This window comes from Osmerus eperlanus, chromosome 25, assembly GCF_963692335.1.
Source record: "Osmerus eperlanus chromosome 25, fOsmEpe2.1, whole genome shotgun sequence".
Classification (NCBI taxonomy): domain Eukaryota; kingdom Metazoa; phylum Chordata; class Actinopteri; order Osmeriformes; family Osmeridae; genus Osmerus; species Osmerus eperlanus.
In genome coordinates, this window is record NC_085042.1 from 4,396,466 (window position 1) to 4,423,754 (window position 27,289).

The 27,289-nt window shown below is 52.7% G+C and overlaps 2 protein-coding genes across 2 annotated transcripts in view; both read right to left on the reverse strand.

Annotated features, from left to right (window-relative positions):
• Positions 1–739: 739 nt before the first annotated feature.
• Positions 740–8,168, reverse strand: osmr (oncostatin M receptor). Its single transcript, XM_062452122.1, has 17 exons — positions 7,928–8,168; positions 7,386–7,564; positions 7,092–7,266; positions 6,602–6,880; positions 6,330–6,459; positions 6,005–6,156; positions 5,597–5,730; positions 5,291–5,429; positions 5,003–5,085; positions 4,607–4,820; positions 4,071–4,256; positions 3,880–3,981; positions 3,326–3,490; positions 3,075–3,209; positions 2,447–2,528; positions 1,594–1,678; positions 740–1,482 (listed from the first exon to the last, which is right to left on the reverse strand). The coding sequence occupies exons 1-17, from the start codon at positions 8,001–8,003 to the stop codon at positions 1,144–1,146; spliced, it is 2,655 nt and encodes an 884-aa protein (XP_062308106.1). The 5' UTR covers positions 8,004–8,168; the 3' UTR covers positions 740–1,143.
• A 599-nt stretch (positions 8,169–8,767) lies between these two features.
• Positions 8,768–27,289, reverse strand: part of LOC134012330 (rho guanine nucleotide exchange factor 28-like) — a 29,242-nt gene continuing 10,720 nt past the window's right edge. Inside the window, exons 10-39 of the mRNA XM_062452123.1 lie at positions 25,076–25,203; positions 24,764–24,931; positions 24,552–24,727; positions 24,035–24,215; positions 23,778–23,889; positions 23,482–23,562; positions 22,248–22,290; positions 21,069–21,158; positions 20,075–20,198; positions 19,338–19,509; positions 18,736–18,862; positions 18,524–18,627; positions 18,147–18,287; positions 17,534–17,781; positions 16,731–16,856; positions 16,157–16,274; positions 15,690–15,944; positions 15,412–15,488; positions 15,040–15,218; positions 14,769–14,866; positions 14,097–14,288; positions 13,740–13,879; positions 13,478–13,550; positions 13,201–13,331; positions 12,796–12,843; positions 12,547–12,639; positions 12,199–12,396; positions 11,740–11,985; positions 10,591–10,978; positions 8,768–10,239 (exon numbers count right to left, since the gene is read on the reverse strand). Coding sequence (XP_062308107.1) covers positions 10,058–10,239; positions 10,591–10,978; positions 11,740–11,985; positions 12,199–12,396; positions 12,547–12,639; positions 12,796–12,843; positions 13,201–13,331; positions 13,478–13,550; positions 13,740–13,879; positions 14,097–14,288; positions 14,769–14,866; positions 15,040–15,218; positions 15,412–15,488; positions 15,690–15,944; positions 16,157–16,274; positions 16,731–16,856; positions 17,534–17,781; positions 18,147–18,287; positions 18,524–18,627; positions 18,736–18,862; positions 19,338–19,509; positions 20,075–20,198; positions 21,069–21,158; positions 22,248–22,290; positions 23,482–23,562; positions 23,778–23,889; positions 24,035–24,215; positions 24,552–24,727; positions 24,764–24,931; positions 25,076–25,203 — 4,439 coding nt within the window. The 3' untranslated portion in view covers positions 8,768–10,057. The remainder of the gene's footprint in view (positions 10,240–10,590; positions 10,979–11,739; positions 11,986–12,198; positions 12,397–12,546; positions 12,640–12,795; positions 12,844–13,200; positions 13,332–13,477; positions 13,551–13,739; positions 13,880–14,096; positions 14,289–14,768; positions 14,867–15,039; positions 15,219–15,411; positions 15,489–15,689; positions 15,945–16,156; positions 16,275–16,730; positions 16,857–17,533; positions 17,782–18,146; positions 18,288–18,523; positions 18,628–18,735; positions 18,863–19,337; positions 19,510–20,074; positions 20,199–21,068; positions 21,159–22,247; positions 22,291–23,481; positions 23,563–23,777; positions 23,890–24,034; positions 24,216–24,551; positions 24,728–24,763; positions 24,932–25,075; positions 25,204–27,289) is intronic.

Genomic DNA, 27,289 nt, shown 5'->3' on the forward strand with positions numbered 1-27,289 from the left:
CTTGTCTGCCTGCTCACTGTCTAGTCACGGTCTAAACCTATCCTGGCCACAGGCCACACCTGCTCTGGTCTGTCTAAGAGGGAGGCCTTTAGTGTTTTAGAACGTTTGTGTGTACGTGTGTTTGGGTACCTCACTGAAAAGTATGTTCACATTCCTTGAAATTCAGTATTCACATACTTGCAACTCTTCTCCCCACAATGTGTGTGTGTGTGTCATGACTGACTGTGATGATTTATCGTGTGATATGAACAATTTTTATTGCGCTAACGTTCCCCACACACACACACACGTCTGTGCAACAGTGTCGTTCCCTCAGCGCTCAGTGGCGGAGAGTAGAGAGAGGGAAAGCTGGCCTTGAATCTATGCTTAGAACCAAGACCCCGTGTGCCCTGGGGGGTCACGGTTAGATTTATGTTTTGAAGCTTTTTACTGTACATGTTTTTTTAATGGTGTGCTGTTTAAAAGAAGCTCAAAGCTGCGTCTTTTTACTTAAGTCCCCCAGTTTCAATGTCAATGTGTGCTGATGACGGAAGAGTGAGAGTTATTTATTGATCGGATGTATTTGAGCCAACTTATGCGAACTGTGAAATTGCTGTAGGCCTAATGACATTTGTTGTGGAACATTCTGTCGCTAATCACTTTACTGTTTACAAAGTGTAATCTTGCCAAGATAATAAAATTTAAAAAAAGAAATGCCTTGAAAAGACACGTCTCAGCCTTTTCATTCAGAAAGGGAAAGATTGAGGCACGTTCTGCAAGCTTTATTAGCCATAACTTCAGTAAAGATGTCACAAACACCGATCAACCACACACTTGAACTCCAAGCTCTGTCCCCCTGCCTTCAATGGAGTCAGCCGACGAGTCAGTGGACCCAGCTCCCTCGGTCTGTGTGTGTGAGTGTGAGTGCGTGTGCACATACTAGACTGAACACTGAAGACCACAAGACTCAGTGGTAGGCATCACTGCAAACCAAGAGGCACCTCTGTGTACATCGCTTTGGATGAAAGCATCTCCCAAGTTAATACGTAATATTATTATAACGGACTGCAAGCTTAATTATGCATTAAGCTGGCATTATGTAGACCTATATGGCTCAATAAAGCCGCAAGCTCATATGAGGTGGTACCCACTAACTATCTCACACTAGTCATCCAGGTCTGACCAATCAGGATCACCGCAGGCGACGTTAACATCTTTGAGTCTGATTGGTTGCGTCGCAGTGGACTGCTCCACCCCCACGGTGGGAAGGTAAGTGTGGTTGGTTAGGCTGGTCTCTCCCTGGCAAACTTGCCTGTCCCAGACCTTGATGTTCGGTTGAGGACAGTAATCTCCCAGAAGCTGGGAGGAGCAGAGGGGGGTCGAGGAGGAGGGTTGAGGGGGTAACAGGATAGCCCCATCTGTCACAGTGGGTCTGATGTTGACGATCTCAATGTTACAGCATCTACACTCCTCCTCCTTCAGGGAACCTAGACGCTCTGAAGCCTGCAGACAGGGATGGAGACAGATAGAAAGGGATGGGATGAGGAAATGATCCAGCCGGAGACTGTTCCGGTAATAGGGGGGTGTCAGAGAGGTGCATGTCCCGGACCATACCTCACTCAGGTGGCGGTCCAGCTGGAGATCCTGGATGTTGAGGTCAGCCGAGAACCCGAACACCTCCACAAATCCACTCCTCAGCCTGGCACAGGAAGTGACAAATGGTGTGAAAACAGGAAGTGTAGCGCATCGACAGAATGTTCATTTCACGAAGGCAGTTCCAGACGTTAACTTTGATATAAACCGTGTTCGTGTAGTGTCATATCTTGGGTGGGGGCGGTTAAAGATTCATCGGGGAGAGGATGTCAGAGTGACATGGAGGGAAGTGACTCAATGATGAGACGCAAGAGAGAGTGACTAGGTGTAGAGAGTGGATGAGGAGAGAAGATAGAGAAGACGCAGTGAAGCAAAGAGATACATAGTAAAGGAGAGGGAGTATAAAGAGACCAAATAGTGAGGAGATACACCAAGGAAATAAAGAGAGCGGGGGTAGAGAGAGATGGGGAGATACAGCGGAGGTGAACCGAGTGAGAGGAGATAGAGGAGGCGGAGAGAGTGACGATGTAAAAAGATATGGTGAAAGGAAGTGTAGCGAGATAGTGACGAGACAGAGAGACAGACAGAGACAGACAGACAGACAGAGACAGACAGACAGACACAGGTAGACAGACAGACAGACACAGACAGACAGACAGACAGACAGACAGAGACAGACAGACAGACAGACAGAGAGACAGACAGAGACAGACAGACAGACAGACAGACAGAGACAGACAGACAGACAGACAGACAGACAGACAGACAGACAGAGACAGACAGACAGACAGACAGAGACAGACAGACAGACAGACAGACAGAGACATTGGGGAAGTAGAAGGGAGGTAGATGGAGGAGGGGAAGACTGACTGACATGTTCCTCTGAGGCCACAGCAGCGCAGCGCAGGCTAGTAGCAGCAGTGTAGGAGTCAGGATCTTAGCCAGCAACACAGGGTCTGGTAGGAGACAAACACAACCTCCAGTAGAATGCAAACCACACATTCTCTCACTCAATAACCCTGCAACACCAACACATCCAATTACCTCCAATACAAATGAGATTATAGTAGAAAATAAAATGTGCACTGTTTTTAATATCCCCTGTCACTGTCAATATCAATACTGCATGCTGTATAGACATGTATACATGCACATATTTCCCTAAATCATCCACTCCACGTATCCATTCATTCCATTTTTATTTCTTTCCACTAATTTGTATCGTCTACAATACATATTGTATTGTTTGTCGTTTTTCTGTCTAGCTTCCCTTGTTTTCTAAACTTGATGTCTATTTCTGTGTAATGAGCAGGTGTAATGAGCGATGTAACATTCGTCCATCCAAGTCAAATTCCTTGCACGTGTACACATACTTGGCCAATAAATCCGATTCTGATTCTGACTCTCGCATTGCAATCAACCTTCCAGTCTGAGATGAGTTGTGTCACATGATGTGGCTGTTAGCATGTGATCTGTGTCCTGCTGTGGACAGATGGACTCACAGTTCCTGGAGGTTGTGCCAGTGAAGCTGGTCTCTGGCCCGGGGCCCTCCTTAGTGAGAGCACACACACGGAAGGTGTACTCCTGGTGTTCCTGGAGCTCAGGAATGGTCACAGACTTCCTGCTTCGATCCAAAACTGCGAGGAAACAGGAAGCAGAAATGAAGTCTGCCTTGAAAAAGACATTACATCGCGTTCATTTGTCGGGATTATATCAAGTTTAGTGAAAAAAAAGAGAACTCTATTGTACCCACTCTTCATAGCTGCTGTGCTTTGTATCCCTGCCGTTATCACGGTAACTTGGTAACCAATGATGAAACCGGGATGCGCTGGGTCATCGTCATTGTAACGCCATTCCAGGGTTACAGATGAGGATGCAAAGTGAACAGGTGTTATCAGAGTGGGAACCAGGGTCGGCTCTGGAAGTGAACAGAAGGAGGGGGAGAGGGAGGGAAGGAGGGAAGGAGGGAGGGAAGGAGGGAGAGAGGGAGGGAAGGAAGGAGGGCGAGAGAAAGAGAAGGCAGATGTGTTTTTGTACTATGGGATATTCAATTCACTTCAATAACCCTGAAGGAAGTAACTATTGTTCCTAATAATCTCAGAACATAACTACAATTTGCTTCTTTCACACTTGTCGAATGTTTTCATCAGTTAATTTTAATTTTTATCAGTTTGACATTTCCTGCTGATAGAGTGCGGCAGGAAGTTTGTGTTTGGGCACGCTCACTCACTCTTATGCAAACGTGTTTAATACTTCCTGTGTTTGATGTGCCAGTAAGTGTTATCAGCACCCAGGAAACACACTCACTGAGCTCCTGTAAGTATCCTGTCTGCGACTCCAGACATCTCTCACCGTCCTCCGTGCACCCGTAGATGTTAAAGGTGTATCTGCGGCCCACATTAAATTTGTCTGGAAAAACAGAGGTTTTGCATGTTTGTTGTTGTATCGCAATGCATTCGATTACTATGATGGGGTGTTACTGTGTTCAAATAACCTACCTGCTGGCAGATATAGAGATGCATGCCCCACTGGCACCTTTCTCCACGTCACCTTACAGGGGACTACACCTCCCATAGTGCACCACTCCACCGTGTAGCCACAGGTGACCGCTTTCTTTTCCACCCAGGAGAGTTGGAACCCTGTCGTGCCATTGCCGCTCACACGCTGATGCTGTGAAGGGCACTCTGACAGGGCAGGATGAGAATGAGGCTTCGAGGCCTCTGTCACAACCAGACCTTTGGTCTCATTCACGGAGCGTATGAGTTCAAAAACTCTGACACGATTTTTAAGTAGAACTGCAACAAGTGCTAGCAGAGATATGGACGCCCAATGCCTTGGCTATAGGTCTGTGTAAGTCTAACTTTCTCTGCACTGTTGGGGAAGGCCGGAAATCAAGCATTTCATCGGCAATGACTCTGTGCCCACGACAAAAGAACCTGAAGACGTTTCTGCAAGTGTCACAACAGCCAAGCGTATTCTCACAATGGGAACCATGCGTGTCTGCTGCTACGGAAACAGGGCCACAGTGACGCACCTCTGCTCTCCGCCCGTGGCAAGCTCAGATGAGACGGGATGGAGGAGCCACGCTGAAGGACAGCCTCCGCGGTGACGTCACACTGCTCCGGACCAATCGAGAGCTCTGTCTGGGTTTCTTCTTTGTCTATCAACACGGAGGCGCTGTGCTCCCCCTGTCTCCACTCCACCCGGTAGCCCTGGACACCCCCTGTCGAGGCTGAGCCACTCTCAATCTGGGAATTCGACATGAAAAGGGTGCGGGGTGGGAATGATCTCATGGTACAGTTGGCTGCGATTCATTCATTCGAGATATGCTAGGTTCAGTTGCACTAGGATAGACAGGATCGGGCCAGGCGGCTGGGCCTGGTTAGGACGGGCTGAACTGAGCTATGCTAGACATGTCGTTTAACCTCACCCTGGTCCACAGCAGGGTCAGGATCCAGTGGCTGGCAGAGTGCTTTCTCACCCAGCCCCATGTATCCAGGCTCACCAGGGGAACTGAGAGGGAGGGAGCAGACCCTTGTTTATGAAACCACGGAGCCCAGATGGGCGTAGGGAATGCGACATGCTAGGGTCCAAGTCTAAGCTCATTGGTAGAGCATTTGAGTGTCGACCACAACGTCCAATGTTCACATCCCCCGTTGTACTGGATGAAAGCAACTTGAATTGCCTTTAAAGCAACAGTGAAGACATTGTTACTCACGGGTGGTGAAGGGTACCTCAGTCCACGGGCCCCAGAGCCCACCCCTCACAGAGCAGCGCAGCCTGGAGGGGTAGAGAGTGTTGGGCTCCAGGTTCTCCAATGTGACTCCACAATGTTCTCCCAGACTCCCACAATTCACCTGTCAGAACCAGGTGCAGGAAATGGTTAACACCATGACCAAAAAGCCTTTTCGTAGCCATATCACCTATGTATTATTATTAGCAGACCAGGTGTGTATTGGACCTGGTGTCTATTGGACCAGGTAGTTATCTGACCAGGTGTGTATTGGACAAGGTGTGTACTCACCCTAATGTCTGAGGTGTCTGGGAGCATGACCTGGCACAGCAGACCCAGGTCAGACATGTTTCCCTCCAGTCTCCAGGACACATTGGCATCCCTCACCCCAGGCCAGACAAACACCTGCTCTGGAATAGGGAACACTGCACACACACACACACATACATACATGCACAGACTTGCAGAGCAGATCAAGCGATCTAACCTATTAGGTGATGATTGTAACGTGTGTAAGGGGTCCAGTTGTACAAAGGTCTCGTACTCAATGAATAAAACACTCGCAGACTCAAGGAAGAAACTTCTCTCTTCCATGAAGTTCCCAGCTCTCTCTCTCTCTCTCTCCCTCTCTCCCTCTCTCCCTCTCTCCCTCTCTCTCTCTCTCTCTCTCTCTCTCTCTCTCTCTCTCTCTCCACTCACCTCGTTTTGAGATGTTGAAGCCGTAGCTCTGTCTCTCCACCCCCAGCAGGTTCTCTGCCACCACGGTGACGTGGTACTCCTCCACACCTTCCAGGGCTGTGAACTCACAAGAGCCCGCCTGGCTGCAGCTGACGGGGGAACGGCCCGACCCCCTGATCACCACCTCCCCCCCCCGGGAGGGAGAGCAGACGTGACTGGGAAACCTCGCTGGCTCACGCTCCAGCTCCCAGTCCACACTAACACCCCCATGGCCCTACTTACGGGGACATGAAATGTCCCAGAGATGCATGTTTCTATGACTACGCCGGTTTGTAATGGTGCTTACTGTACGATTAGGCTGGACTTCAGTTCGTTGCGATTGGGCAGGTTGGTTTTCCTGCCAGATTCCCAGGTGCAGGTGACAGTTCTCCTGTCAGTGGTTCCACAGGTCAGGTTCTCTGGTCTCGGAGGTGGAACTAGAACACACAGTGTTTGGACATTGTTTGTTGTTACACACAAAGCCCATGGGCCTCTGGTGCGGTCAATAGTGCACGCTGTAGGTTCACAGCTCCAGTGGCATGACCTAACTTAGAGACAAAAGGGTTTGAGTCCACTCACAGCTGACAAAGTAGGAATGATAGCTAGATCTCTCCATGAGAGAGTCCTGATAGGAGAAGTACACCCCCAACGGGGCTGTGACGGTTAGGGGGTTGACCTGGATGGCGCGGCCCCCATCATCCAGTTCCACCGGAGTGTAGTAGGTCCTGTTGAACTCCATGCTGGTGATGAAGGCTCCTCTTGGGGGAATGCAGCAGATCAGGGGAGAAGACCTCTCTCTCAGCACCCCTTCCGGCGGAAACACCTGCGTTGTCCCGTTTTCCTTATCTGGCTGCACTCCTGAAGAAGACAGAAAGAGAAAGAAAGAGAGACAGAGGGCGGGAAAGAGAAAGAGGGTGAGAGAAAGGAAGGGGGAGGGACAAAGAGACCAAGAGAGAGAAACAGGAACTTTGATCAACGATAGTAAATTCAAAAATAATAAAGGGAAGCAGGGCTCTTTCTTAATACATATCAACACTTGATATGACATGACATGTAATTATTCACATACCATTACTGGTCATCCATATGCTCCATGAGCTGGGGGTGGAGGCGGGGGTGGGGGTGAGGTTGGGGTCATACTGTCGTATTCTGACTGAGTGATCGGCACACTCCAAAGGCAGAGAGGAGATCCAGGTCCATTTGACCACGCCTGCTCCATCCACATCATAGACACTCACGTTGGTCTGAGAGAGAGAGAGACCAGAAATGACATCATAGAGAAAGGTAACATCATGCATCTAAGAACAATGATCTTTAGAAGAACACATCTCAAGGTAACGGCACATCTCTGACAGGTACTCACAGTGTGGACCACGGTGAGGTTCCGGGTGCGTCCCACCTGAACTTCATAGATGGGTCTCCCCTCCAGGAGGCTAGAGGCTGGCCTCTCTGGCTGCTGGAGCAACCAGCTCACCTGCAGGCTCTGAGAGGGAGAGTCTCCCTGCAGGGCTGTGATGGTGGGCCTGAACAGTTCTTCTGGACCTTCACATTCATACAGCATCAACAGTAACCACACAGGAATGAGGTCAGACTGCTAGAGATAAGGCGAGAGGATCAGGACCAAGAAGTCTGATGTACCTATGTGTGTCCTTATTACAAATGACAAGCTTGAAAGGCAGCCAGTACCCATCTATCCAGAATAAACACTATGACCAAGTCCGTAAACATAAGTGCCTCAGCACCCATGATTAATAAGGAATAATTCATTTAATTAACAAAGTACATATATTAGGTCATTAAACTGGTTGAATGTAGATGAAAGAACAGCTAACTGAAACAACAAAACATTCAAAAATGTTAAAGGTGGAGGTGTCTGGAGACGACATCTCCAGACCGCAGTGCTACCTTGTGCCCCCCAGTCTCCGCTCCTGACCTGGATGAACACCAGAGCGAGCGGGAGCAGACGGATCCAGCAACACATCCTCGATCTCCCCGACTACACACCAACAGAGGGGCCTGGCGAGCAGAACCAGGGATCCAGAACCAGGACAGCAGACCGATGTGGAGGCGAATCTGCCCCAGTCTCCAATGCTGCGCTACTGTCAACCAACTGCTATTATAAAGTGCTTCAACAACGACTTCTCTATATGACTGGTGAGTGATTACGATCTAGAAGACAGTCATCTGACAGTTTGTATTGAGTAATGTGAGTCAAGGGAGAAGTTAGTGCAGCAACACTCAACAGCACTGAACTGAAGCTGCACCCCTGCACCCGCGGTAAAATCGCCTATGGCTATACCATCTAGGTAGGATATATAGGGTACAGCCCTGGGGTCTTTTTTTTAGGGGGGGGGGGGGGGTCTCATTTGTAAACAGTGCGTAGGATGTATGATGACGATGTACGTGTGCACAAAAGCCGAAAATTCCGTGCGCCAATAAAGTCTAATGTATAAAACAGCGTCTACGCATAGGCAATGTTCCCTTTATATATCACAGTCCACCCGGAAATTAGCGCACGCGTATCAAGTGTTAAACCAAGAAAAAAAGACATTCTGAATTTGAAATCGAGGTGCTTGTGGGTGAGGTAGGAGTTAGAAAAACAATCCAGCGAGTGGCAACAAGTAACCGCAGCAGTTAATGCTGAAAGCTAAAATCGTACTTGGTGATGCATGCGCAGTATTATAGTTTTAACACTATTGATGCTCTAGGTGGAGAATGTGATGGCGAGACAACACTGATGAAATATCGAGCAAAACTTGATTTGGGATGGTGCATAGGCATTTTACAATTAAAAGGTTCTCATGGAAAAGGCTACTTATGGCTCACAAGCACAAATAACACTGCTGGTTGGAATGTATAGGGGGAATATTATTGGTAAAGCGGGATATATAGAACCTGCAGAGCAGGGGTTGAGGAAGGCTGGTCCAGAAGACAATGGTTTTAGAGTACAGTAAGGATTAACTAGCATATCAGTTGGGGACACTTTTGCATTCACTGAAACTATTGTTTTACTAATGAACACGCTTTATGGTACAGTACAGTTTGTATAATTTGTACAGTGTGTATAATTAATATGGCACTATGGTAGTTGGAATACATTGGCATCTTAAGAGTGACCAATAGAAAAATATAAATGTTATAAACAGTGCATGAAACAAATGTACCCAAAATAAATAACAAGTGTGAGCAAGGGAAATGAAAGTACACATCAACACTAGATCTTTCCTATTGTTTACACAGACAGACGTGTTTTAACAAGCCGCTCTGGTCGATATTGTTTATAATCAGTCCTGTGCTGACATACCCTCATCACAACACATCTGTTATGGGAGAACATCATCGTTGACAGGATTAGACACTAAACAGGGCTATCATGAGGGGGACACAAGGCACTTTTGGAGAGAAAGGTAAGGAGGGAGGGGGGCCTCTGGGTTTGAATGGAACATGACTGGACTATGACAGGAACATGACTGGAGATGTTTACTTCCTGTTACCCTGGGGTCCCTACGTTATTCCTCGAGTACTTCTGGGGTGAAGGCCTGCTGAGACACACATTACGCGGACACACTCCACACTGGCCACACCCTCAAGCCAGCGCACTGAGCGGGCCAGGGTGGCACAATGACAGAATAAACAGCTGATTGACAAGGGGACATTCAAATAGCTTTGTTCAGGAGCAAAGGCTCAAGGGTGGTAGCAGGGCTTACACAGCTACACAGAATCCCCCCAAAAGAGTACTTAAGGCACTTATTTCAATATCTGATTATATGTATGTATACTGTTTCAAAATACACCACAAATACATGGAATGGCACTCTCTAAGACCAAATGCTAACGCTATTCCAGAGAAAAGGGAACAAAGAATGACTTTTATATACATCACCGGAAACACACACACACACTCTCTCTCTTCCCCTATATATATCTCTCTCTCTCCCAGGACAGCCGATGCAGGCCGCAGTGGGCGGGGCCAGTCCTCAGTGGGTGGGGCCAGTCCTCAGTGGGCGGGGCCAGTCCTCAGTGGGCGGGGCCAGTTCACAGGTACACGATGTTCTCTTCTTCCCTGTCTTCTCCGTTCGGTCCGCCCAGGCAGAGGTAGGCCTGGGGGGCGGGGAGGGGGCCGAGGGAGGCGGAGAGGGGGTAGGCCTCCCCGTACAGACCCAGGCCCACGACGTCCGACCTCGGGGAACTCAGCTGGTCCAGAGGAGGGCCGAAGTCTGGACACAGAAGAACCACAACCACAAAATGAATACCAGAAATGATGGGAGGTGGAATGACCACACAAACCATTGTATGATTTGTCTTCATAGAATCGTTCCAAATATAAACATACACAGTAGTGCCGGTGATCGTTATTATTATCTTGGCCTACGTCACGATCTTATGGCCCTTTTTACTGTTTACGGTAACGTTTTTAGGATTTATGGAAGCATCTTTGTCATGGTTCCAAGCGAGCCGAGGCTACGCTAGAAGGTTGAGTTGCGCGATGGAAAACAAAGTACAACCTTTGCGGAGCTGAGTCGAGATTAGCCGGTGCCGTGCGGTGGAAAGGCGTTTTATATACGCACTGTTGTTGGTGCCGGGGTGAGCGGTGGTGAAGCCGGGGCAGAAGGGGTTGGCGGGGCGGCTGGCAGGCCCCAGGAGGTCCTGGTGGGTCTGGAGGATCTGCTGCGGGAGGTAACGTGTCTGGCTCCAGTGCTCTGAGCCCTGCTTGCTGTGCGCCTGACTCAACAGGGTGTTGAGGCTGTTGTAGAGGCATGGGCTGAGGCTGAGGCCGAGGCGAGGGGTGTGGCCCGCTGGGATGGGGATGGGGCTATCCCGGGTCTTCCTCTGGCCTGGCTGGACCGCCTGGTTCTGGCCGTTCTGGTTGGGTGGCTGCTGGAGGGTCTGGAGCAGGGCTGCCTTGTTGACAAACACTGAGCCGTTGCCGTCCAGGCTGCCTGAGCGACTGTGACCCTGAGAGAGGGGGAAACCCCAAACACTGTTGACGCACTCGCTCTCTGTCAAAGGCAGGGTAGGAACAATGTTTTTTGGAAGCACTTTTCTGCACGTTTACCGAACTAAACTCCCCATCCTGATAGCAGTCAATGAATCAAAATGCCCCTGGCAGTGAAAGCGACGAAATCCTTCCTGACATCAAGACAGGAGAGGACGATGACGAGAAAGTAGGCCGGGGAGCTTTCCCTCCCTCTGTCCCCCCCCCTCCCTCCCTCTGTCCCGCCCCCTCCCTCCCTCTGTCCCCCCCCCTCCCTCCCTCTGTCCCCCCCCTCCCTCCCTCTGCTCCCCCCCTCCCTCTGTCCCGCCCCCTCCCTCCCTCTGTCCCCCCCCTCCCTCCCTCTGTCCCCCCCCTCCCTCCCTCTGCCCCCCCCCTCCCTCTGTCCCCCCCCCTCCCTCCCTCTGTCCCCCCCCCTCCCTCCCTCTGTCCCCCCCCCTCCCTCCCTCTGTACCCCCCCCTCCCTCCCTCTGTCCCCCCCCCCCCTCCCTCCCTCTGTCCCCCCCCCCTCCCTCCCTCTGTCCCCCCCCCTCCCTCCCTCTGTACCCCCCCTCCCTCCCTCTGTCCCCCCCCCCTCCCTCCCTCTGTCCCCCCCCCCTCCCTCCCTCTGTCCCCCCCCCTCCCTCCCTCTGTACCCCCCCTCCCTCCCTCTGTCCCCCCCCCCCTCCCTCCCTCTGTCCCCCCCCCCTCCCTCCCTCCTCCCCCTCCGCGAGTGCCGCCTCACCTGGCTCCCGTCCGGCGGGACGGCGACGGGGAGGCCGTCGTGCCTCCGGCCCAGCGGCGTGGCGCCCTGCTGGGCCTCCAGCCTCTCCCTCTCCCTGGCCACGCTCTGCTGGCCCTCCCGCAGCCTCTGCAGGCTGCGCTGGTGCTCCTCCTGCTGCTCCTCCAGCTCCCGGCGCTCGCAGCGCAGCCTCTCCGTCTCCAGGAGACACCGCTGCTCGCGCTGGGCCAGCGCGCTCTCCTGCTCCCCCTGGGGGAGGGGGGAGGGAGGGAGGGAGGAAGGAGAAAGAGGGGAGGGAGGGAGAGACACAGAGGGAGGGAGGGAGGGAGGGATGGAGGGAGGGAGGAGAGAGGAGAGAGGAGAGGGAGGGACAGAGACGGTTCACGTTGTAGCCACATGTTCTGAAATCTTTGACTCATTTACAAGGGGTTTGGTCTCGGAGCGGCCCGTCCAGGCGCGTACCTGTTGCTTCAGACGAGCCTGACACTCTCGGTCCCAGCGCTGCTGCTCCTGCCTCAGCCTGGCCTGCAGCTTGGGCACCTTCTCCACCTCCTCCAGCCTCCACTCCACAGCGCTCCTCCTCTCCGCGCTCCTCCTCTCCTCCTCCTCCTTCCTCCCCGCGGACAGCCTCCGCTCCATGCTCTTCTGTCTCTCCAGCTCCTGGATCGCCACGGCGACACACGCACCGTCAGAACGGCCACGTCTCTCGGCAACACTGTATATTTCCGACATGGCACTGAAGCGACTGGCTGTGGCTCAATCCGTCGAAGCAAACCTCGGTTAGTCAGGACTTCTTATCTGTTCACGTACCGTGCTGCCGTGGAAACAGGAGGAGGGGCGTTCCGGCTTCAGGAGGAGAAGTCTCTGTACTTCGTACCAGCTGTCCTGCAGTGTCACTGCTGCCTGAGAACAGCAGGGAGGCAATACAGTCATCCCAGAAAACACTCGCCCTGGCTGACTGTTGAATGTGTGGTTTATGCTTCTCTCTGTTTAAGGCCCAGGGCTGGATTAACCGGGAGATGACTTACTACGTGGAGAGGAAAGCGTGTGGGTTCTCACCTGGAGACTGTAGATGAGCTGGGTGAGACTCTGGACGCTGTCTGCCACCTGCAGGACAGACTGTGTTACTACAGGAGGGCTGCTCATGGTTGGAGCAACAGTGCCCCTGAGTTCCCAGTGTTGTGTCCAGGAAAAGCCTTGCTAGTGCTTCAGTAAAGTCAGCTTTCTGCTCAGTTGAATTTCCCTCTTTTCAAGGCTTTTCTTAAACCTCAGTACATAAAATACAGTTTGCTCACCACATTTGTGAAACATTTTTTTTTTGTATTTACAGTAATATTATAGTTTTTAAATGTTTAATTGTAAACAGTATTTAGTGTTTCTCAGTAAACAGTATTAGTGTTAAATAGCAAACCATTTTTAGTGTTTAACATTAAACAGATTTTTGTGTGTAGCTGTCTCCTGTACCTTCAGCTGAACACCGTGGGAATCTCCTATCAGCTCCGCCGCATGGCGCCATGGAAACTTGTCTGGCCCCGCCCACTCACCGTCTGACAACAGAGAGGTGGAGCTCACACTGAGCGTGCTCAGATAGTCTGCTGAGGTAGGACAAGAGGGACGACAAAGAGAAGATATACAAAGGCTTCCTTCTCAAAGCGGTGTGCGTGTGTGTGTGTGTGTGTGTGTGTGTGTGTGCATGGCATGTGTGTTTGTTAGCATATTTCTTTGTGTGTGTGTGTCTCACATTCCCAGAGGGACTCCTGGAAGCTGTCATGGCTGAAGCAGTTGTAGAGTTCAGGTGTGCTGGGGTCACACACCTGGACAGAAGAGGTGGGGTCACACACCTGGACAGAGGGGGTGGGGTCACAAGCCTGGACTGAGGGGGTGGAGTCACACACCTGGTCAGAGGGGGTGGGGTCACACACCTGGACAGAAGAGGTGGGGTCACACACCTGGTCAGAGGGGGTGGGGTCACAAGCCTGGACTGAGGGGGTGGGGTCACACACCTGGTCAGAGGGGGTGGGGTCACACACCTGGTCAGAGGGGGTGGGGTCACACACCTGGTCAGAGGGGGTGGGGTCACACACCTGGTCAGAGGGGGTGGGGTCACACACCTGCGCCTGCAGGCTGGAAATCAGCTGCTCCGCTGTACAGGAAACAGGAAGCACACAGCTGTCAAAGTGAAGCTGTCCTGTCCTAACCGCCCTAACTCCTCCACTTCCTCTTTCATGACACCCCCTCCCGTCCAATACACCTGAAACATCCCCTGCCCTCCCTCCTCTCCTCCCTCCCCGTTCATCTTCCTCCCTCTCCTTCGCCCTCCCTCCCTCCCCCCGTTCCTCCTCCTCCTCCTCCCCCCTCACCCTCCAGCAGGGCAGCAGCCAGCAGGCTGGAGGCCTGAGGGGGGGTCTCTGTGTCCTTGTCAGGGTGGACCAGCAGGTGGCGCTGGGGCAGGGGCTCTGGTGGGTGAAGGGTCAGCTCCGTCAGCTCCGCGTACAGCCGCAGCTTCTCCTCCAGGTCGCTGCAGATGCGCTGGTCCTGCCCCCGAAGGGCCTCTGTAGAGATGAACACAGGTAGAGATGAACACAGGTAGAGGTGAACTCAGGTAGAGATGAACACAGGTAGAGATGAACACAGGTAGAGGTGAACTCAGGTAGAGATGAACACAGGTAGAGATGAACTCAGGTAGAGATGAACTCAGGTAGAGATGAACACAGGTAGAGATGAACACAGGTAGAGATGAACTCAGGTAGAGATGAACACAGGTAGAGATGAACTCAGGTAGAGATGAACACAGGTAGAGATGAACTAAGGTAGATATTAACTCAGATAGAGATGAACTAAGGTAGAGATGAACACAGGTAAAGAGATGAACACAGGTAGAGATGAACACAGGTAGAGACTAACACAGGTAAAGAGATGAACACAGGTAGAGTTGAACACAGGTAGAGTTGAACACAGGTAGAGATGAACACAGGTAGAGATGAACACAGGTAAAGAGATGAACACAGAGTAGAGATGAACAGATGACCTACCCTGGAAGCTGCTGGCCTTCAGGGCTCTGGCCTCAACTGTTCTCCTGGCCTCCTCGGTCTCCGCGGCCTTCTCCTCCTCCTCCTCCTCCTCAGGGCAGCTGGTGAGCAGGTCAGGGGGGAACCATCAACACGCGCACACAGACACGCGCACACACAAGTGCACACAAGCACACAAGCTTCTCACACCCACACACAACTCCCCTCCCCTTCCCCTTCCCCTCCCTCCCTCCCCCTCCCTCCCTCCCTCCCTCCCTCCCTCCCCCCCCCGCACCTCTCCACCGCCTGGCGTATGTGTCTCATCCAGGCGTTGCGCTCCTCTCGGGAGGGGGTGTGAACCTCGTACATCTCGGGCCCCGCCGAGGACGCGGAGATCAGGAACATGCCTCGCTCCTCGTTGGCCACCTCTCTGACAATCAGCTTCTGCAGAGGGATCACAGGCGGCTTCTGGTCCTGGGGGGCGGGGGGGGGGGGTCAGGGGTCAGGGGGGGATCTGGTGATCTGCTACAGGGAACGTGGCTGCATGACTGATTGATTCATTAATTCTCAACTGATTGTGTAAAATTGTATAAATGACTACACGATTAAAGTTCTTGACAGCCATTTTGGATTGAAGCATTGATCTACTGGCCGTGTTGAGCCCTACCACGGCAGCAAAGATGAAGCGCTGGTCTTTCTCCTGCAGGAACACCAGAACATCAGTCAGCAGCAGACACAGTGTCTCTGAGAGGACATGGAGACAGGGCGATGGAGAGAGAGACACAGGGCAATGGAGAGACACAGGGCAATGGAGAGAGATACAGGGGATGGAGGGAAAGAGAGAGGTTCTATTAGCATAAGCCTATTTAGTTACGCTTTCCTATTCATTATTGTACACGCAAGCACGCACACGCACACACCGACCGATGCACACCCGTTTTCTACCTTTCAGCCTGCCCGTAGCAGTCTTCCAGTAAACCAGGCCTTTGTGCTGCAGTGACCTCTGGTGGCCGAGGAGGTCCTGCTTGCGGAACGACTTCCCGTTCTTCAGCTTGGCCAGGCTCTTGTTCTCCACGCGGGACAGAACCTCCTGGAGCTCCTGGTCCTCCTCGTACAGCCTCACGCTCTGGTCCACGGCCGTGAGGATCTCTCGGACCTGGGCCAGCGTGCGCGACAGGTCCTCGTGCTCCTGGCTGCTCTCTAGAGGAGGGGAGGAGCTTCAGCACTCTGGTATCCGGGGATGGTGGAGTTAGGGCGGCGCTTGGAGTGCGGATGGAATGACAGTGTGTGTGTGTGTGTGTGTGTGAGGCTGACTGACCAGAGTGTGTACTGCACGATTCTCTCCAGTAGTAGGGGGTAGTGTGTGTGTGTTAGTGTGTTAGTGTGCATGTGTGCGTGTGTTTGGGGCTGACCCGGGGTGTACTGCAGGATTCTCTCCAGCAGGACGGGGTACTTGGTGATGCGCTGGGTCACCAGCAGGATGAACTCAGGCACCTCCCTCCTCCTCACCACTGAGTTGTTACTCTGTTGCTGTGAGAGAGCATCAGAGACAGACCATCATCCCTGTTCTGTATATAGGTAGGCCAGGGTTGTGACCAGGGATAGCAAGCTAGTGACAGGACCCAGCATCAATAACTCGGAGGACTCAAGTAACAAGGTCATTTCAGGTGTGTATACATTTCCATTTTACATTTAGCAGACGCTCTTATCCAGAGCGACTTACAGTAAGTACAGGGACATTCCCCCGAGGCAAGTAGGGTGAAGTGCCTTGCCCAAGGACACAACATTTTGCACGGCCTGACTCCTTGTATATAAGGATGCACTTTTACAAGGCCATTCCAGATGTGTACGCAGGGACGTAGAGTAACTATGTGATTCCACAGGCGGGTAAGCAGAGATGACCTTTGACCAGGTCGTTCCAGGCGTGGCGGCCGTGCTGTACGTGGGCGGGGTGGGGCGTGCAGAAGGACCGCAGCAGGGACGTACCTTCACGAACACCTGCAGCTTCTTGTTCTGCTGTTGGAGCTCCTTGAAGAGATTGACCGCCTCGGTGTGGTGGCTGCAGAAGTCCCCGTACACCTGTTTCATCCTCTCAGCGCTGTCCTCTGAAAACTGGAACACGACCTCTCACACTTCGTGCACGAGTGTGTGTGTGTGTGTGTACGTCTGTGTGTGTGTGTGTGTGTGTGTGCCCATGTGTATGTGTGTCCCCGTGTAGGCTGTGTGCAGCATAATCAATCAATAGCCTGGTGAGGCGTACGAGTCACTTGCTTAGGAGAGTCAGTGACTGGGCTAGTGACTGGGTAAAGGAGTGCATAGTGAGGCTAGACTAATGATTGGCCGGTTACTGGAAATGAGCCTCCTGTCTAGGTGAGTGAGTGTCTGACGTTACTGCCCGCCCATCAGTTCCTCCTGCCAGCCTATCGGATCTTTACTCCAGCCTGTCATTAACCAGTGCCAGCCAATCAGGAGCAGTGTAAGATTCCGCGTGGGATAGGCGAGAGACTCGCAGAGTCCAACAACTCACTGATCATCTAACTGAGTGTGATATTCTTGTTTTGACATTTTAAATAAATTATATTCAGACTTTGTTCTTGTGTAAATGTCTGAACTAATTTTGAAAGTAATTTATGGGAACGACACGTTATTTTAAGAAATCCCATCAAAGGGAAATGTCCATACTGCACCGGCAGCCAAAATCGACTAGCCTGAAGCATAAGCAAGCTCATAACTAACATCTCTCCTCTTCAGTTCGACAGGGCCGTTTTGGCGCCGCGTCCTCCACTCACGTGCATCAGCAAGACGTCTCCCACGCTGGGGATGAGGTAGTCGGCGTCCCCGGGCGGGGTGGACGCCAGCCGCCTCTCCTGGAGCGAGGAGAACAGGCCGCAGTGCAGCTGCAGCAGGGCGTCCAGACAGGGGAACACCCGGGAGACGCTGGCCGGGTCCATCTGCAGCTCCTCCAGCATGCCCCGCCTGAACACGTCGGCCATGACGCCCAGGGTCTGGATGTGGTGCAGCTCGGTCTGCATCAGCTCTGAGCGCCGCACGCACAAATACACACACACACACGCACACAGACACAGACACACAGACATACCGCACACAGACACGCACGCACACTTATTAGGAACTGGATGAGAGAGAGAGGAGAGAGAGAGAGAGACAGAGAGAGAGAGAGAGAGAGAGAGAGAGAGAGAGAGAGAGAGAGAGAGAGAGAGAGAGAGAGAGAGAGAGAGAGAGAGAGAGAGAGAGAGAGAGAGAGAGAGAGAGAGAGAAAAGGAGGCCTGGAAAAGAGACATGCGAAGAGGAAGGGGCAGAGATGGTCTCACATGCAGACAGGAAGAGGAAGGGGCAGAGATGGTCTCACATGCAGACAGGAAGTGGCAGAGATGGTCTCACCATAGATGATGTCCTGCCGCTTGACTGTGTGTTTGTCGTACTTCCTGCAGAACTCCGGGGACACCGCCAAGCTCCAAGACTCCGCCTCCAGACCCAGCAGCTCTGCTGATAGGTCGCTGAGCAGGGGGGCGTCGACCAGTTCTTCCATGGCAAACAAACAGTTCATAAGACTAATATACTGTATATCTAAAATAAGACTATCACTAAAACAAGACTCGCTAACTTCAATTAGACTCATAAATCGTTTAACTTTGATAGATTTTGAACGATAGAGTCCATGGGGGAATGACTGATTACTTGACTGATAAATAGGCTGATATCTCTGTCTGCTGTGTCTCTCTGGACAGCAGAGGTTTGACTCTCCTGGGCCTCCTTACCCTGGGTAACGCTGGGGGCCTCCATGGACTCCTCCTCGCCGAGGGGGTCGCTAGGCCACGTGCCCCCCTCGATGCAGTCCACTCCCGTCACTTCGCTCCTCCTCCTGGAGAGAGGGGCGCAGTGTAGGCCAGGGTGAGGTCATCGACACACTCGCCCACTCAGTAAGGTGAACTACCAGAGTAGTGTGTGTGTGTGTGGTGTCATTCCTCACCTGGCTGTGGAGACTGAGGGGCTCTTGGAGAGAGCTGTTGCTGGGTCTCTCCTGTCTCGGGAGATCATGATAGGGAGAGAGGAGGAGGAGGGGGAGGAGGAGAGGGAGCCTTCTCTCACCACGGAGTCTGTTATGGGGGGAGGAGAAGGGGGACGACGACGACATGGGGTTAAAAAAAGGACAACTTCTCTCCCCTTGCGAGTGACGTTTCTAGAACCGTCTGTGACCTTGACCTCTGTGTCGCCCACACGCTCGCGACGCCGCAGAGGAACACACGAACGTACACAACACACACACACACACAGCCATTCGTGCACGCACACACTCTGACCCTGTAGCCCTGAAACCCCGTTGAGGAGGGTTAATATTTAACGCTGTGATCGGGGGGGGGGGGGGGGACGACGTATGAGAGGAGAAAGAGGGGGAAGAGGAGGAGGGCAGGAGGAGGAGGGTAGGAGGAGGAGCAGGAGGAAGAGGAGGAGGGCAGGAGGAGGAGGAGCAGGAGGAAGAGGGCAGGAGGAGGAGGAGCAGGAGGAAGAGGAGGAGGGCAGGAGGAGGAGGAGCAGGAGGAGCAGGAGGAGGGGCAGGGAGGTGTAGCTCACTCTGAGAGAAGGAGGAGGCTTTGATCTTCAACATGGGCGCTGCGCTCTTCTCCTGCGACGCACCAGACGGTGACCCCGGAGCCGACTGGAGTCCGTTACACGCCTCTGTCTTCTCCTTCGCCTCCTTCACCTCCTTCGCTTCCTTCACTTCCTTCGCCTCCTTCCCCTTCACCTGCGAAACCGCAGTCAGGCAAAGAGATATGGAACGCATCCTCGTCGCACACGACAGAGTTGCAGACAATGAAATGCTCGATCGACACGGCGGAGGGAGAGAGAGCACGTGTTTACGTAAAAGGCATGTTTATATTAGTTTCAAACATATCCGGGAAACGAAAGACAACATTTGAGTGTGTTTTGAATGGGAAGAGGCACGCTTGTGTCGGAAAGGGAGACAGCACTGTGGAATGTGTTTGGGATCTGTCTGCTATGCTGGGGGTCTGGGGTTATGTAAGAACGCACTGTAACTGTTCCTGTTGCCAGGTTACAAGGCAGGGGAATTTTAACTCAACCCTAATAACGCCTCAGTGTTCAGACCATGAGTCCGCCCAGACACACACACACACACACAGAGGAATCTTAACAGGAGCAGACTCATTGGGGTCTGGGGGAGTTGAGGTGGGGGTGGGGGGGGTGGGGGAGAAGCAACACTCCTTTAAAGCAGAAGATGTTTGTTTTAGGACAAAGATGTTTCTGGAAGGAGTCGTGCCTGCAGTCAGCTACGCACGGGGTCACCTCACCTTGGTCTTGCTGCGCGCGCTGGACATCCGGCTCTTCAGGAAGCTGAAGGTGCGGCTGACCTTGTACTTGTCCGCCTCGGCCTTGGAGGGGACGCTGTACTTGTCCCACTCCTCGTCCTCAATCCTGCACACACACACGCGCGCGCACGCACGCACACACGTTTCAGAGAACCACAGCGCTCCGCGTCTCGCTCGAACACACAGCCAACCGCCCCCCCAGCCCACCCTCAGTCAGAACAGGACTCTGACTCACATGCATGGCATGCCCCCACAGCCCGGAGAGAAACCACAGTCAGCAGGGGGTCTGGTCTGGAGGAGGCCGAACCCCCCCCCCCCCCCCCCCCCCTGACACCATGCACCTCCTAATAGGTCAGCTATTCGCGGCACTGATTCCCAGAAGACGCCGCAGGCATTTCCAGATTATAACGTGAAAAAGCTGTTAGTGTGAAGTCAGTCAGGGGGAGAGTGGGTGGAGGAGGCTTATGCTGATGTCACAACAGTACTTAGATGAGATGAACGGCTTTATAAATGCCTCGGTCCAGTGTAAAACTGATCCCAGATCAGTGGAACCTGCCCCAGTCTCCACAGACAGACCGAGAGGCAAAGAGAGAGAGAGAGAGATATTGAGGGAGGTGGAGAGGCAGAAAGAGAGAGAAGAGGACAGGGAGACAGAGGAGAGGGGCAGAGTTCCAGAGCGGGGAGAGTGGTAAAGAGTCAGAGAGGTAGAGAGAGAAAGAGTCAGAGAGGTACAGAGAGAAAGAGGCAGAGAGGTAGAGATGGAGAAAGGCAGTGTTAGTTCGGCGTTCATTCCAGCCGGTTAGACAAAACGTTGCCAAGATGCTGATTTCATCAAACTCGTTCAATTTCTGTGGAAACCAGATGATTCAGAGTCAGGATGGACAGCAGCTAGAGTTATAATGTTACCATGGCAAACTAGGTCTACGGGACTACTGCTGCATGCTTTGCGGCGCGGGTTGCCAGGTTGGTGACGTACTCTTTGAGGAACTCTGAGAGGGTGAGGTGCTGGAGTGACAGGCTGCGCTCCTCCACGGTGGACTGGGCCCGCTTACGGAGCCCAGCAACCCTACAGTACCGGCGGAACACGGGAGAACCCTGTCAGAACGCGGTTCTCTTAGGACGTGGCTCTACATGTGTGTGGCTCTTGCAGTGCGTGGTTCTGTCAAGAGAGTGATGCCCCCAATGTGGGGTTCAATCAGGGTGTGGTTCTGTCAGGATGAGGTTCTATCAGGGTGTGGTTCTATGAGCATGAGGTTCTAAATGCGGTCCTCTCAGTGACTGGGGTGCTGTATGTCCAGTGGTCATGGTCTCCGACTCCACAATGTGACTCTCTGGACCTGCTGTGCTGTTAGAAACTCTATGGAGGGTGGCTTGGCAATGACAATGACATTACTAGAGATTGACTGCCGCCATGTACAATGTTAGTCAGTTATGAGATGGGCTGGGGCTGGAACAGGAAAAGCAGTCGATTTGAAGCTGAACATTAGAATAGCTCCATTCTACCCACAGAAAGGTCATGAAAGTTAAATGTGGAATGTTTTAATGATTTTTCTGTCCAAAACCACAGATTGTGTTTTTTCAACTCCTTCAGAGAGAGAGTGTGAGTGTGTTTACTATAGGGTTATTTTAAGGTAACTCTCTGTGCTTCTGGCCTAGTAACAGGAAGTGTGTCATATCCTGCCCAGCCAGACCCCCCATCACAGAAACACAAGAAACACATGCACACACACACACACACACACAGTGCCCTCATGCTGTTTCTGACAAAGAATTTCTTTGCTATAAAAATAAATAGGCTTATAAATATGCCACGTTGCACCAAGGGATGCAGCCATGGATCTTGCGAACCGCTCAGCCAATCAGTATCCTAGTCTCAAACACCCGCAAATCCTTTGGTCCCAAACATTATGGTGCTGAAAGGGCCCGACTTAGATGTTGTAATTCTGCACGTTGAAACCAAAATGTGATGAATGTGCACCTTAAGCACTTGTGAATTTTCAGACAAATCTAAAACTGTGGACTTCAGAGGACAATCAAGAAAAAAAAACGTGATCTTTCCTCAAGCATTATGCAAGTTTGCTCATTCTGAGAACTCAGCTGTTCAAAAGAATCATAACATCATTGAAAAACAACAGGGGTGACAGATAAGTAGTACCTCTTTTCTCTGGAGGGCTCAGTCTGGCTGTTTGTTTTTTGCTCTGGAAAGAGAACAGACAGACAGACAGAGAGAGAGAGAGAAAGAGAGAGAGAGAGAGAGAGAGAGAGAGAGAGAGAGAGAGAGGGGAAGAGAAAGGGAGAGAGAGTTATGTATGTGACAGCTGTGTTCTCTCTCTTCATCTGGTCTCCAACACTAACACCCTCATGAAGCTTAGCCATCCATCTTTACAGAACCTGGTTCACTGTGCCAGACTCACAGAATAACAACCAACGTTAAAGTGACGTTAAGGTGCCATGAAACACAGAGTATCATTGAAGCATCTATAAATCAAAATTAGCAAGTATTGTTTTGGGTTGTTGGTAGCTACTTTGAGAAGGAGATGCTGCCTTTTCTGACGCTCAGGAAAAATGACAAGTCATTACAAGTCATTATCTGTGGTGGTGACAACTGTGAGCTGAAGAGAAAAAGAGAGAGAGAGAGAGACACGGGGGGGGGGGAAGGAGAGACTTTTGACTTTAAAGATACCTTTATTGGGCAGGCAAAACTGCCAGACAGTTTCACCTCAACAGTCATTTCTTCCTTGATTTACTCTTATTCAGGGAGGAGAGAGAGGGAGAGATAGAACGAGAGGAGGAGGGATAGGAAGACAGGCAGATGGGGGATGAGAGAGAGAGGGGCAGGAGGGGAGAGGGAGGGAGAGAGGGAGGGAGGGGGGGGTGGAGACAGATCTACACAACTGAAGAAGAGAGTCAACACAACCCCCGTTGCCAAACATACAGAAAGCGGATCATACTGTACTGGGATTTTCCCAGAAACCGCACCTCCTCCAGACATCACAGCCACCTGTTCCGGATCAGTACAAATCAGCAGAGTGAGATCTGCACGCAGCACTATTAGCCATTAAAGGGAATGAACCCTGAAAGCTGGCGCGCGCCACACGCCACACGCCACTTCCACACAACACACCCTCGCACCTGCAGGCCGGCTGCCGCGGAGAAACCCAACGCACCCCCCCGAAAAGGTGTGCGTGTGTCCCTGCCTATCCCAGTTACCGTCACACACACACTGTCAAATCCCTGGGATTTCTCTCACGGCCTGTTTTTCAGTCAAACGTTCCAAACGCACTACAGTCACTCCCAGGTTTTTGTCACGTGTAACTGAGGGCAGGTGGGGGGGGGGGGGGGGGGGGGGCGGAAGGGTTTTCTCCAGGGCAGAGTGCTGCCGTACTTACTGGATGGGTGGAGCAGAGAGAGGGGTTTAGAGAGAGAGAGGGCCTGGAGGAGGGAGGTTCCTCTGCTGAACAACACACCATCTAGGAGACACGTAGAGGAGCTTACAGAGGGGTCTTGTAGAGGGGGGGGGGGGCGTAGAGCTCCCAAGCCCCACACAGAACACACATGACACATGTGAACACACCTAGGACACGCCTCACACACTGGACAAAATGGACACAGACACCAGATACAGAGATCTAGCCCTGGGGGGTGGGGGGTTGTCGGGAGGGGTGGGGGTTAAAGGGGGACTGACCTTCTGCAAGGTCGGAGATTGCGGCGTCCCGGGTGAACCGGGGGCGGGGCCGACGGCCCTTGGGGGAGGAGTAGGAGTAGGAGCGTAGGCGAAGCTCCGCCTCCCTGGGATCCTGAAGAAGACGGGAGTGTGAGTGCGTGTGCGTCTGTGTGCTCACTTTGTGTGTGCGTGTTTGTGTCGTGTCTCTATCTGCGTGTGTGCGTGTGTGTGTAGTCAAAACTGTTTGTGTGGGTGTAAAAGTGTGTATTGGAGAGTACCTTCCCAGCGGTTTGTGTGCTGTCGGAGTGTGTGCGGGTCAGGTCCGGGGAGGAGTCGAAGGAGTCCCTCTCTTCCAGGCAGGACTGCAGCGTGGGCCGTTTCCGTGGCGACGTGAACGGGTAGGAGTGGCCCAGGATGTCCTCCTCTCCACTGTCCCCGTCTGCACCCTCCACACTGGAACTGGACACACACACACACTGCCATGAGTGGAGGCAGTGGGATCGCACACACACACACATACATACCCTATGGCATATGTTAGCAAACATGCTACCAAACCACTGACCTAACTATGGCCTGGGTTAGCAAACATGCTTCCAAACCACTGACCAAGTGTCTACGCCGTAACCAGGCAGCCCTCGTAGTAAAGCACACTTGGAATCGGCCAGGAAAGTTCCGAGAACACAGGAAGCTGTGTGAAAGGTTTTAACAGTGCTTTCGTTGCCAGCGTGCCGCCATTAGCATTCTGTATCCCCGAGAGGCCTTTAGCAGGGGCTGAAGGTGATGCCGTCTTACCTCTGAGCGTAGGTCTCTCCTGGGGTCTCTCTGCGGAGGACGCCGTCTCTCTGAAGGCGTCCAGGGGAGTGAGAGGAGCTGGGTGCCCGCCCGGCCGACAGGAAGGGGGAGGCCCGGGGAGAGGAAGGAGAGGGGGAGTGGGGCGGCGGGGGGAGCGGAGGGGGAGGAGGAGGGGAGGAGGAGGTGGAGGAGGGGGGTGGGGAGCCCCAGGCATGACAGGGCATGTCGGGGCTGAGGGCTCCTGTCTGGGGCCCCCAGGGGTGGGGGGGAGCGGGCTCCTGGAGGTGGGAGCCTCCACGGGGGCTGGTTCTGAACTCATCCCAGCCAGCAGGCCAGCTGCCCTCCCCTGGGGAACGGTACTTCATCTCCAGCTTGTCCCCCTGGAGGAGACAGAGTCAGGATAGGAGTGATGCCCACGAACCTACCATGTAGCAGAGGGCTTAGTAACATGCTACACCTAGCCATGCTGTGTGTGTGTGTGTGTGTGTGTGTGTGCGTGTAGTAGTAGTAGTGTGTGGCATCACCTGGTCTACCAGCATGGCGTTGGCGTACACTTGGTCCTGCCCATGGCCAATCAGGGTGGCCAATCGGGAGGCAGCGGACAGCGTGGAGGAGGGGCCTGTCTCAGCACCTCCCAAAGACTGACTCTTCTCTGGAGGAGAGAGAGAAAAGGAGGCAGAGCAGGGAGGAGAGAGAGAGTGGTCAGTAAGATAGAGAGGTCGGAAAGAGAGACCAGAGAGAGAAAGGGAGAAAGATAGAAAGGAGAGTCAAAGAAATGGAGAGGAGAAAAAAGAGAGAGGGAGTGAGAAGGAAAGAGGCAGGGAACATTTAGCCATGATTTCCACAGCAACAGTCGGATCCCCGTTCACAAACACAGGAAGTGACATGCAGTCCGCACTTCCTGTCTGCGGGTTTGTCGAGGCGTACAACATCACGCTGAAAATCACTGGATAACACGTGTATTGCGAGTGTGTGCACGTGAGTGTGTTAGGTGTGTGTGTGTGTGTCTCTCCAGGGCGCTACAGCAAAGCCCACCCTGCAGAGCTGTGAGTGCGCACCAGCACTGAGTCCAGTCCAACTCTCTCACAGTTGTGTCACTGTGACCAGCCCCACAGACAGTTTACCACAGGAAAACACTGCCCCGCATCACACCCACGCAAACACACACCGACTTAAGGAAGGTTTGAGTCTGACTTTAATGGGCACAGACCTCCATTTGTCACCGCAAGGCTTTGGTTCTCCAATGACCCAACAGATCCTGTAACTCACACAAGACGCCTCCCATTCAACACGCGTTCATACGCTTGAACACAGCCACGTCCTTGGAAAGGCAAAGCTGGAAAAGTTCACCAGCGACTGAGTGATTTACGTCCTGTTTTTCGAGCATGGCCGTGTGTGTATGTGTGTTTGCTGTAACTCAGGAAGTCGGACCGAGGACTGACGAGGAGGCCAGATGAGTCCTGACTCGGGGGCCGCGTGCTCCAACAACCGCAGGAGCACGCCGCGCGCACGTCCGTGCTGCGAAGCCGTCCCACGCACCACCCAGATCATGCCCCTTCCGGCCTCTCTCAGTTTGGATGAAACCTCGACACTGCGCTCTGACCAGCTCAAGAAAGTCTCGTCCAGATCAGTGTCGACCGAACCGGGCCACGGACCGTGGATCGTTTCTTTCTGGGGGGTTCTGACCGAACTCCTAGCTGCCCCCCCCAGTCTGGCTCCTAAACGCTCTCAGGGGAACCATTAATGTTAGGACTAGGGTCTGTGTTTACCATCACTCACTAGGAGAGAATCGTGGAGACAGGACAAGACAGGAGAGAGGTGGGAGGGAGAAGGGAAAGAGAGAGGAGAGAGACTGAGAGAGACAGAGAGAGAGAGAGAGAGAGAGAGAGAGAGACACTGAGAGAGAGAGAGAGAGAGAGAGAGAGAGAGAGAGAGAGAGAGAGAGAGAGAGAGAGAGAGAGAGAGGAGAGAGAGAGAGAGAGAGAGAGATGAGAGAGAGAGAGAGAGATGAGAGAGAGAGAGAGAGACTGAGAGAGAGACACTGAGAGAGAGAGAGAGAGAGAGAGAGAGAGAGAGAGAGAGAGAGAGAGAGAGAGAGAGAGAGAGAGAGAGAGAGAGAGAGAGAGAGAGACACAGAGAGACAGAGAAAGAAAATAAGGGAGAAACAGAGAGGGGAAGAAAGAGGGAACGGGAGATATATAATAGAATAGTGAGAGAGAGCGAGAAACAGAGAGAGATAGAGAGATAGGGAAAGAGAGCCCAGACAAAGACTCCAGTGAGTGCCAGGTTTCCAGAGCAGGGAAGTTAAACACTGTGCACAACCCTCCAGCCAGCCAGCCCACACACACCCTGGGGAAGGGTGTTATGGGGAGAGAGGAAGAGAAGGGGGAGGGGGGGGGGGCGAAAAACAAAGGAGTCTTTTCCAAGGTCTCTCTGGTTAAGGGCTTCCTTTCAAGAATCAACCAGTGAATACACACGCAGTCCCACTGTGCTCTTTTCATGACCAATCCTGCAGAAATGTAGCTTCTGGAGTGAAGTTTGTACTGTGACAGATACAGCTCATTTCGACGCATCAGCTAGACAAACAAACTAATCCCGCAGGTCCCCTGAAGAAAACTGGCATCAATCCGGGAGAGAGAGAGAGAGAGGGGGGGGGGGGAGAGAAGGAGAGATGGAAAGAGAGAGAGCAGAGAGCGGGGGGGAAGAAACAAACAAGGCGAAGAGAGCCGTCAGCTGGG

Coding starts and splice junctions, on each gene's coding strand:
- osmr (XM_062452122.1), bottom strand. CDS start 8,003: ATGTGTTGCTGGATCCGTCTGCTCCCGCTCGCTCTGGTGTTCATCCAG. Junction 3,210..3,325: donor AAGCACAGCAGCTATGAAGA/GTGGGTACAATA, acceptor GTTTCCTCGCAG/TTTTGGATCGAAGCAGGAAG. Junction 1,483..1,593: donor TGGACCGCCACCTGAGTGAG/GTATGGTCCGGG, acceptor CCCTGTCTGCAG/GCTTCAGAGCGTCTAGGTTC.